Below are 11530 nucleotides of genomic sequence, written 5' to 3' on the forward strand. Positions count from 1 at the left end.
TAGTGTTCTACAGTTTTATGGTTGTTTTTCAGGGCGTCTTCTCGTAGGCTCCCTTTTGCTTGGTCTGAAAACCTCATATGAAGTTACGACGCTACCATTAATTGGCTTTTCGGTCCTTTGCCTACATGGGATTGAGACGGCTTAAGCTTTTTCCAGCCGCCCGTCAAGCTCTCCTCTCCTCTTTCCTCTTTCAGTGTGCTTTACAGCTTTGTCGTTATTATCTTCGTCCTTGATGTTCTTGTTTTGGTAGATTTAGGTGGATGGTGCTTTATAGCTTTGTCGTTATTATCTTCGTCCTTGATGTTCTTGTTTTGGTAGATTTAGGTGGACGGTGCTTTATAGCTTTGTCGTTATTATCTTCGTCCTTGAAGTTCTTGTTTTGGTAGATTTAGGTGGATGGCAACCTTGTAGTGTTCTATAGATTGCTCATTTATCCTTTAGCTTGGGTCTCCTTCCTTTTTGAGTCGAAAATCCTGTTAGTTCTAAGATTTGTGTTATTTGATCGAGATTTATTTTTTCGGCTGAGCTATGCATTTTGGGTCTGTTGATGGTTTTCTTTTGACTCTTTTTCAAAAGCCTGAGTGTTTTTTTATGGGCTTTTCCGTATTTGATTATTGTTTAATGTAATATCTTTCCGTTTGTTAAAAAAAAATTCATTTCATTTTTTCAAAAAAATAAGAACGAAATAAAATTTTTTAAAAAAAAAACTATAAAGGATTTCTGAAAATACAAATGATGAAATTCGAATTAAAAAAGTTATTCACTCGCTACATTTTAAAAGTATAATAAAGTCAATTAAATTATCCACAGATTAAAGAAAAATATGATAAAAATGGAATGAAATGAAATAAGAGATCACTACAGAGCTAAAGATTTGTGTTTAGAAATGATAAATATATAAAAGTACTTGGATTGAAAAAGAAAAAAAATGAGAAAACCCTTTTTATTATTTTAAAATACCAAAATTCCACATTAATTTTATTTTTAATTATAATAATATAATTGTTTATCTCACAATATAATCTCAAAATTTTTTAAATATTTGTTCGAGATATCAATTAGTATGAAATAAATTATTCAAAGATTTACACTTCTACATCTTCTCATTTTTCGTCTAGCATGGCTAAATGGGTTAAAAGTTGTCAGTAAAGGAGCATTAGGTTCAACCTCGATCAAATCAAATTAAAAAATAATCCCTCAAAAATAAAAGAAATTATATAATATGTCAAAATCAATAAAATAAGAATATGTATAAAAAATAATTACTTTTTTAAAAAATGTTTAATATATTTTTCTAAAGTTTACTTATGTATTTATAATCTAGTTTATTTAATCTTTTTTTTTCTGAAACAGTCTATATAATTGTTATTAACTCAATTCAATATGAAAGTCTACTTCAATCTTGGTTACCCTTAAGACTGGTCCATGGAAAAACATATTCTTCAACCAGAAGTACAAAACAGGAAAAGCAACTAAAAACAACAATAATATGTAACGTTATATTTTTTTTTCCCTATATTATAGATGCAAAATTGAAAATAAATAATCCTATTCAATGAATCTTAATAATTGTAAGTTTACACTCATTAAAAACCAGCAACAATAATATGATCCGAGTATCACATAATCACATAATTAACAACAATAAATTACTACAATAGTAACAACATACCAAACCTGCTTCTATCTTATTTTCCCACACAACCCAAAGCCAACTCCCTCAACTTCTCCCATATCAAAAACCAACTTCGAATTTTAAGGGACGAATGAAGCCAATCTGATTTTTGCATCCTTTCACAATGTGGCACCTATATATACAAATTGACACAGCAGCATCAATGGCGTGTAGCCTACATAACGCATCGTCCTTGGATTCATCCAAACTACACATCAACAGCTTGCGCAACAGATTTAGTGGTGTTTGAGTCGACTTTTTCGTTTAACTTCGACTTGTCCCTCGCAGGTTTATGAGAAACTGGTGTCCCTTTACCAGCAATTCTGCCATGCCGAGCTGCTTGACTCCCAGCACCTCCCCCTGATTAGACCAAATTTTAATAACATAAACAACAAGAAGGTATTGCTAGTTACCACCTGATGATCCTCGTAGAACTGGACGCATTCTTAAGGCACTCAGAATGCCATTATAATTTTATGCTGTGTTTTGATGGAACCATTTGAAATAAGGAATTGGAACATGATTCTAGTTTAAATTGTTTGAGAACTGACCTAGAGAGCCAATCTTTAAAAGTCAGATAACCTTAAGCATGGTGTGGGACCAGCAGATGCGAGAACAAATTCAGAATGAATCAGAGAAATGAAAGAGAGAGAGAGATTGAGAGAACTAACCACTATTAGGCAGAGACAACCTCTTCTTTGTAGGTTTATCTGGTTGTATTGGCCTCTCTTTTGGATTGCTGTGAGATCTTTGAGCAAGGCCAGGTCTTGAGTTGGCTTCTTCAACCAGATCTTCAAGAACTGGCTTCCCCTTTGGCTTAGCAAAAACTGTGTTTGATGCCTCTAGCTTGCTAGGAGAAGTACTACTGCCATCAGAATTGGAAGGGCCTATTTTCTGACTTGAAAGGTTTGACTGCAGACTAGAAACAACTGGTTTCTTTCCAGAAGACTTTAACTGCGGTTTGGCGCCATTCTTACAATCAGGCATTCCATTTTCACGAATCATCACCCCATCTTTCAGATTTATGTCAAGAAACCGATTCTCCCATGGTCGGACAGCCATCCATCTCTCCAACCAGTTCCATCCCCAACTACTTTTATCTGGTTCAAACCCAGGAGGAGCCGCCTGCTGTCTTGATCCCGCCTGCCACTGTGCAAAAAGAAATAGTATTGTATGTAAATCAGATTCTAGCAGAAAGAACACCTATGAGAGGAGGAGATTCAATGGCATGTCCAAAGTCTTCCAACAAGAAACCATAATGAGAAGAAATAAAACAAATAAATTTGTGAAGGATCTCTTTCAAGTTTCACCCCCTTTATTTCCAGGTATGAAGAGGACTAGAAGACTTAAAGAAGCTTGCTAGAGCTGTATTCCAGTATTACAGTACAAGACACTAATCACTGCAAGAATGTAAAAGATAAGCACAAACAATCAATCACACCACAGAAAGAGATGTACAATTCAAGTAGATAAAAAGCAAAATTAAAAAAACAACTTAAACAGGATCTTTTGAAATCACATGTTCTGTAATTGCAGACCAGTTACAAGAACCGAAGCTTCTAATAAATGAATGGAGATTTCAAAGTACACTCTGGGTTATATAGAATTGTGTGAAATTAGGCTTGATACTGTGAAAATGTGTCTAAAGCACTGATTTAATAAGGGATTTTATATCTCATCTAGCTCAAAATTCTAAGCTCAAATCGATTTTCAATTGAAGACATGATAGCTGGAATTCAAAGGCATATGCTATGATCTTAACACTGTTCAAGAGTTTTTGTCAAGTAGGAAACAAAATCAGTGGGATAGGAAAAATGAAATGAGATGTTAAGTTATTTCTCATGTTTGGATGTTTCAAGCATACAAGTACTTTGAGTATTAAGGGTAGAATAGTCATATTTACAAAATATTTCTAATGTTTGAGGAAGGAATACTTGTTATTCCCTCAAATTTGATGGGAAAGCAAAATGAGATTCGAGGAATAACTAATCTCCTCCTTATCATTTACTTTCCAACTTTCATCAAATTTCCATGTTAGAGATGCATTCATTAGCAAGGCTTATGCAAGGCATGGACAGCAGGAACAGCACAACAAAGAAGGAAATAACATCCAGAATGGCAATAGCAACTGATCATTCCATGATTACATTAACAGTAGCAATTAAGATATCGTTCTGGTTGTAATAATCTTAATTAAGGCCTATATATGCTGCAATTAGGATAAAAGTTTAGTCAAAATTCCTTCTTGATATCCATGATTATAATCTCTTTATAAAAAAAAACATGTTTATGAAATAAAACAAGCAGATTTGGTTACAAACTAAAGGAGGTTTTAGCTCTCTCCAAAGAGCTTTCTATTCATCCATTATAGGTTGTTCCAAGAAGGGACCAAATATTAACAAAAGGGATTCGTCCCTCTCAGCTGAGGACTTTGCACTATCGTGACCCGTCACTCAATCCTTCTCCCAGGCACATAACATTCCACAAAAGAGAGAACTTATTCCTTGACAAATTCCTTCCCTATCCCTCCATCTAAACAAAATTATTCATAAATTTTAGGATAAACTACTTTTTCATCCCCGTGTTATGTCAAAATTAACATGTCCTTGATTTTTAAAATTCAAGGGTTTAGCTCTGGATTTTGACTGTATCAAATTGAAAGTTTCTCAATCTAATTTTCAGTCAATTTTCGTTAATTGTCTGACAAATAATTAGAGTACCTTTAATAGTATATTAATTTTACATCCTTAGATTATGTCAAATTAAGTTGCTTAATTTTTCAGAAATTAAATGGATTAATCCCTATTTTAACTTTATCAAACTAAAAAAAACAAAGAATACATTGTTTTCAAAAGCAGATGAAGAGGCTTTCAGTTTGACAGAGTTAAAATACACGAATTAAACCATTGAGTTTTAAACCCAAGGTATATATGGGTTAATTTTACATAGGCTATATAGCTTACCAATGAAAAAGCAATTTAACCCAACTTTTGTTTTAGAACGTGGAGTCTATTTTCTTGACATTAGGCATCATCTTTTTGAAAGTAGGTCTCAGATTCATCAAAAATATAAATGCTACTGTCTACATATAACAAATGAAGTTTTTCATAATTTTACCTGATGAGCCAGAGCATATGCCATGGCCCTCTCACGCTTTGCAGCTGCCTCCTGCCTCTTTAGCAATTTGGCTTGAATTTGTTCAACAGATCCTACAATGTCGCACCAGCCTTCCTGTATTATTTGAAGTAATACGAAGCACTTAGAAGAAAGAATGACAAAAAGATTTAAAAATGATGTCCAAGGTTTGGAAGTTGAAGTAAATTTTGATTAGAGTGGCCAAGCCAAGGTGGCGAGGAGAACAACTTACCAAAATTAAAGATAAAAGAAAGGTTTTTAAACCCGTCCTGATCACTGAATCAGTAAAAGAAGAGGCTCAAGGGTTTAAAATTCAACTAGAATCCAATGGGGGTTTTCACCAGTATACTATTAAATGTTTTCATATCCAGTAATTAAAAAAAAAAACTTAAAAGTTTTTATAATAATAAATTTATTTATACAAGTTAAAATAAATATTAAAAGTATTATTATTATTATTATATATATATATATATATATACATATATATATAACTCTATAAAAGATAATAAAATAAAAATAATTTAACATGAAAATAAAATAAATTATTGATACTATTAATTATTTAAATCATAATATTTTTTACTTTTCTTTATAATAGATAGTTATAGGTTAAAATAATAAACTCTTATATATATATATATATTTTCATTGTAGAAGAGTAGTAAAACAAGGCAGTGGTTCAATAATAAAAGCCATTGATTGCCTTCTAAGTTCTAATGACCAGGAGCAAAAACTAGTGCCACTAGTTGCAAATAATTTTTCGGTTAGAGAGAGCGTTATAATTTGGAAAAACCAATTCAAACTGGCCAGGTCTCCAGTTCACTAGTTACACAGCCGATTCATACCAGTTTATACCAGTTCACTCAAATTTAAACTGGACTGGATCAGGTTTTCCGTTTAAACCAGCCAGACCAATCCAATCCAGTTTCAGAAATGGATAAGACAGCAGTAATAACTAAGCAAATGTGTAACTTATGAGAAATGTAATCAACTTGCATGCAACAACTGAATATTTTTGTTTGCACATGACATTACTTTCCGTTGAGATAATTTGAAAACCCCTCTTTGTTAGCATGACCTACTTTGAAATACGATATGAGATTGTTCACAGGATGAAAGCAGAGATGAATAGCGAGTACACAAGTTTTTGACACATCAAGCATGCATGATATGTAGCAAATCACACATAGAGTTATAGAAATGCAAACTATTTTTGTATATCATGAAGAGAACTTGATGGGTTTCACCTCTATTTCTCGAACCCGAGCCTCATTTGCAAGTTGTAGCTGAAGTTTTTGTTGAGCTGTTTGATTTTCTAATGCTATGCGAACACGCCTTGCTCGAACACGTGCCTGAACTCTTACTAAAGCTTGCATGCAGCGAAGAGTTATTGCAGCCTGCTTTCTCACAGCGTGACCTCTTACAAGTGCTTGTAGTCTAACTAATCCTTTTAATGCTCGTAAAGCTCTTCTAGCCTGATATATTTTCAATTTTTATAAATAAAGGCTCCTCATAATTCAAATACTTCGAAAAAATCACAAACTTGATGCACAGTGCACACCATATACATCTGATGCTATCATATTTACAAATAGCACAATGAAGATAAATTAGAATACAGGTAGTAAAAATCACAAACTTGTTCTCCGCTTCGCACACAGATGACTAGAAGCAAATTAGATTATCCAATCCAGTGAAGAAATGAAGTTTCAACTTCTAACAACTATGCTTATCTTATAATCAGGGACAAATATTTCAAACTGGAGCCCGAACTTTAGAAATTGCAACCAAGTTCCTTTGTACTTTTATTTTATGGTGACTGGAAAATAACAAGAGAAATTTGAAAACAATATAAAGCTTGGATTCAGAAGCCAAACATGGACTAATTTGATTTTAGATAAAAAATTTAAAAAAAAAAGGATCATGAACCTACCGCATGGAACATAATATTTTTGTTTTCTATATGGCTTACTGGGACTTTTTTGAATTCTGTCCTTAACAACCTTGAGGATGCTTTCATTATAACAGTAATCCATTCGTCTGTTAGCATGCACATAAAGTATTTATTAAATTATTTCAATCAATCTGAATACATTCAGTCATCTAAAAAGTGCAACACACTTGGTTGAAAAATCTCTCTGTTCAGGCACTCAATTGTTCATTAAAAAAAGTTGATTTTTTTTTATATAAAAGAAAATATTAGGACCCTAAGTCCATTATTCTTTACTAAGCTTTACCTACAAACAAATCTCCAAAAGCCATTACCTTTTTGCGTATGCTTAGTTCCACAGACCAATGATGTAAGAATAAGGACCACATAGCATGCCAGACCATTGGAGTTTGGTGGTGTTCAATGCCGACAATGAACTTTTGCCTAGTCTATTAACATTACTATAGTTGTTTGGAATACGATGATCAACACACATTAAGTTCAAACTGACAGCAAGATGATGTAAGAACAGTTAAAACCCACAATTCATCTAAAGAAATTGGCATCACATGAGCAATCAGCATTAACATGGAAGTTTGTGATATTTAATGCTGACATAGAACTTTTGCATATTTTATTACCCTAAATATAGTTCAGGAACATAGAGATTGACATACATTAAGTTGAAACTGACATCAAACAATCTAGGAACATTTGAAACCCATGATTCATACAAAGAAATTGCCTAACAAATTGTCTAATTTAGATAACTGGCTAAATTAGATTGTTAAAAGACACAAGAAAAAAATACCAGAAATCCTCGAAAAGCAGTTTGGATGCGTGTGGCAGCCCATTCTTCTCTCAAAGCTTTTTGATTGTGAGCTACATCCTGTACTTGAAGGGAAGCAGAAGGGGATTCAGAAGCATCCGGGACAGAATGGTTGGCATCACCAACTGGTTCAGCAACATTATCTTTAAACTCCTCTTGAAGTTTATCAGCATCAAAATCAACTGAATGCTTTCTTCTCTGCCGGAACTTACTAGTAGCTGTCCTCTGTGATGATTGAAGAACACAACACACATGGTGACACGATTAACAAGTCAACATTACAATATAACTATATTTCTTGGAGTTTGACAGCAACTTCAAAGAGCTGGTTAAATCATGAGAATAGATAATTTTAGTTAGCATAGAATGAAAATCATTTTTAGTTAACATAGAATGAAATTCATCTAGTTTTAAAGCAAAAACACAAACAATACTTGTAATTTTGTATGAGAAAGGTGAGGACAAAGAGTTCCAAAATCCAAATTCTGAACAAGGGAAATTTTGCTGTTAAACATATCAAAACTCTCAACAGTGGATCAAAACCAACATGCTACAGGTTTATTTATCATCATTTCCATAGCTATTTTCAAGAAAAAGGCACCACGATAATTATAGGCAATCTTAAACTAGATTCAACGCTTTTTTTGTCATAAAAACGTTAGAACAACTAAATATTAAATTCAAATTGCCTTCTGCAAATGTATCTAAACAGATGTTTTTCAGAAAAACAACTTCAATTTCAATGTCAAAAAATCACTAAATAAATCATACTACAACAAAAAAAATTGAAATTGGGAGAGTGGGGGAAAAAAAGAATACTCACATTGTCATCCCTCTCTTGAGATTGTGACTTTTCTGACTTCTTTAAACCAACCAATGCTTTAATCCATTTCCCAGAGACACCCATACTACTGTCACTGTATCTCAAACAAGTGCAGATCTGGCAGAGAATAGCAATTGACAAATTAGAATGAGCTTGCTTATTGAAACAATCTCAAATAGGAGAGATGGAACATAACAGAGGAACTCATTGATAAAGAGCACAAATAATTTTGCTTCAGAAAATATAATGTTTTATGCTGAAATATGCCATTGAAGTATACATACATATATATATACACACACACACTGCATTTTGGTCCTTCTTTAACGCCATTTGCCACTTAGCAACCAGGTATATCATTCTACTACATTTGAAAAAAGAAAAAAAAAAAGAGAGAGAGAAAAGATGCACTATCATAAAGGGTCTAACACTTGATGCTCAATTTCATAAATCTAGAACCGCTCAAGAAGGAAGTTAAGAGTTGAGATTTTATAGTCAAAGACTGCCACTTAGCCATTTGATGAGCCATGTCATATATGTGGTTTAACTTTCAAAAACAGTGTCAAAATGGCATTGATTATAATAAGAGAAGGGAATCATACTGAAAACAATAGGTTATGCACTACCAGCTTAGGCACTTAGAATACTATCAACAAGAACATTTCATTTTGCAGCTTCAAAATTATGATAATAATGTAAAAACTTAAAAGCATAATAAACAGGGACAAGAAAAGTTCATGCCCTCGCTATAAAATTGAATGTTCAATAAATTTTGAGCACCACGAACAATCACAGATGACAATACATTTGATAAAGGTAACTCCAAAATGCAGTTTGCTTCAGTCTCCAAAGCATCATTTTATTCACACCACATGTAAAGCTTATAATTGTTAATCAAATGAGCAGGCATGTCAAATCACCACAGTGTCTACATACTAGAGGACAAGATTTAAGAAGTAATTGTGAGGGTAGAGTTTTTGAACAGAGTTGAAAAATGAAGAGCTGGGAACGTGATGAATCAATCATGCGAATAGCCTAGTTGTGCTGCTTGTAATGTCTCAAGAAAAATCTTCAGGAAAACAATGAGTGCTACTCATACTTTTTCTTTGTCTTCTTAGAGGAAGTGCCACAAAAATGAACCTATAACCCCTATCTGGACTTACCTCTAATTGTAATGCACCAATCCAATTGGAACAAGCATAGAATAAGGTTACTAGCATATTCTCCCATAATGTGGCAGCCTGTAACCTACTATCCTCATTTGGTTTGTTATTCATATCTCTGCTAGTCTTTTCTGATTTGCCATTCATTTGGAGCTTCTAGGTAGAGTGGACTCTAATAAAAATAAAATAAAATAAAAAGCTTGAGCACTAAAAGCAAGCAATTACTTGCATGTTTTCAGATTGCAATTAGATTTAAGTGAAGCCAAGATAGTGGCATTGCATAATTGGCCATCATGAACATCATATAACATCTTTATCTATCACAGACACAATTTTATATTTTGGTCAAGGATATTCTCTTAATTGAATTTTGATGTTTTTTTACAACATTTCCCTCCATTAATACACTTCTCAAGTGCTTCTTAAAATAGAGCCCAAAGTCCATTCAACTACCAAATCAATTAAAAAACTATTAGCTAACTACTGTTTCATGCAAGGTTACCTGCGGAAAAAAAAAAGTATTAACATTAAATAAGATAAAGCCTTGTACCTGGAAAACGAAGAGTTATACCACTTTGCAACAGTCACTTCAGTAACCAATTTCACACAAAAAACACCAAGACAAGCAACGAATTTACCTCCCCATTTATTGGAACCTGAAAACATAACCTGACACATGAAACAGAAAGCTTAATATCATTAGGAGAAAGTAATCTGACAAAAGAACACACTTGTAATTCATGTTCCCAAGATAAAACAAGAGAAATTGACCCCAAAAAACAAAAATCATATCAGTTGACAAAGACGAAGTCGAGTCTCAAAGCAAATCACATTGCAACAAATTATATTCACTTCCATCACTTGCTCTAACAACTTGAATAGCCAAGATCTAAATCCCCAGTTCCTTTTGCCAAATTGGAAAACCTCCAAAATCCTCAATGCAGCATTCTCATTATAGAGGAACAAAGCTAATTATAATCCGTTCATAGCCTCAGATACATACCCTTAACTCCAAAAACAAAATACACAAACCCAGATAAAAATCAAGCTAAAGCAACTAAAATCTCTCAGAATTCTAAACTTCAGGAACATAAAATTTGAAACTAGAGTGACAACTGCGGACAAAACCAAGCAATTAGGTGTCAAATGCACTTAAAACTACATAAAGTAAGAGTCTCAAGACCCACATAATGCAGATCCACAGATCACGAGCTCCAAGACCATAATTCACCTCAATCTCAATTGAACCTCTCAGCGAGTGAAGGAGATAGCAACTACACAGGATCAAGTATCAACGCCAATGAGAAAAGAGGGTGATACCTTTTGGGCCGTTGATCTGACAATCAGTCAACAAAGTCAAACCTCGCTCACACGCGCGCGCGCAACCTAGCAGTACCAATTTACTGGACTAGAACTAGAATTGGATTCAAAAGCTGTAAAACGCTCTCTCCTTCTCTCTCTATCTTCTCTCACTAGAATAAGAAATTATTTTTTTTCTCATCTTTTAAGGCTATAAAAGCCGGAAAATGGGGAGAGGTGAAGCAGGTGACGACTGATGTCGGCTAACGTACGCCGGGAGGAGGGGACGATCTGGACTCTAGACTGTGGAGTGGAGGATTGGATAGGATATAGGGCGGGTGGTTGAGAACGGTGCCGTTTAATAAAGGGTTGCGGATCAGAGTTATGATTTTGACTACACCTGGCCAACGGGTCGGTTCTGGTGTGACTTCAGTTTGAAACCGCTGTTTTTGATTGGTTAAAGGGCTGAATAAATCGATTCGAATAATTCTACGTGCCGGTTCCTTTATAGTTCGGGTTGAATTCTACGTTGTCGCGTCGCTTTAGCTTGCTTTGCGTACGTTAGAAAATAGAAGCAAGTTAAACGATCGAAGATCAAATGTAGAAGAGTGAAACAATTAAATCGATGAAAGTACTGTTTTTTTTTTTTTTTTCTTCCAAATGTAAGGGATGG

At 33.9% G+C, this 11530-nt stretch overlaps 1 protein-coding gene across 2 annotated transcripts; it reads right to left on the bottom strand.

The window, feature by feature from the left end:
• Nucleotides 1-1532: 1532 nt before the first annotated feature.
• Nucleotides 1533-11172, bottom strand: LOC110626615 (protein IQ-DOMAIN 5). 2 transcript variants are annotated; one of them, XM_021772633.2, is made up of 8 exons: nucleotides 10879-11172; nucleotides 10109-10227; nucleotides 8396-8512; nucleotides 7555-7797; nucleotides 6061-6288; nucleotides 4793-4906; nucleotides 2347-2824; nucleotides 1533-2035 (listed from the first exon to the last, which is right to left on the bottom strand). In XM_021772633.2, exons 3-8 carry the CDS (start codon nucleotides 8477-8479, stop codon nucleotides 1884-1886), a joined length of 1299 nt encoding a protein of 432 aa, XP_021628325.1. In that variant the 5' UTR covers nucleotides 8480-8512; nucleotides 10109-10227; nucleotides 10879-11172; the 3' UTR covers nucleotides 1533-1883. The 2 variants fall into 2 exon arrangements, with proteins under 2 accessions (XP_021628325.1, XP_043817787.1); XM_043961852.1 differs by lacking the exon at nucleotides 10879-11172 and adding an exon at nucleotides 10746-10865.
• Between the last annotated feature and the right edge of the window lie 358 nt (nucleotides 11173-11530).

Source organism: Manihot esculenta, chromosome 11 (genome assembly GCF_001659605.2).
Source record: "Manihot esculenta cultivar AM560-2 chromosome 11, M.esculenta_v8, whole genome shotgun sequence".
Taxonomy (NCBI): Eukaryota; Viridiplantae; Streptophyta; class Magnoliopsida; order Malpighiales; family Euphorbiaceae; genus Manihot; species Manihot esculenta.

Bases quoted from the DNA above. Each gene is read 5' to 3' on its own strand.
- LOC110626615 (XM_021772633.2), bottom strand. From the start codon at position 8,479: ATGGGTGTCTCTGGGAAATGGATTAAAGCATTGGTTGGTTTAAAGAAG. The intron at 7,798-8,395 runs GTGAGTATTCTT...CAATCATCACAG, and splicing joins CTCAAGAGAGGGATGACAAT to AGGACAGCTACTAGTAAGTT. The intron at 2,825-4,792 runs GTAAAATTATGA...CTTTTTGCACAG, and splicing joins CATATGCTCTGGCTCATCAG to TGGCAGGCGGGATCAAGACA.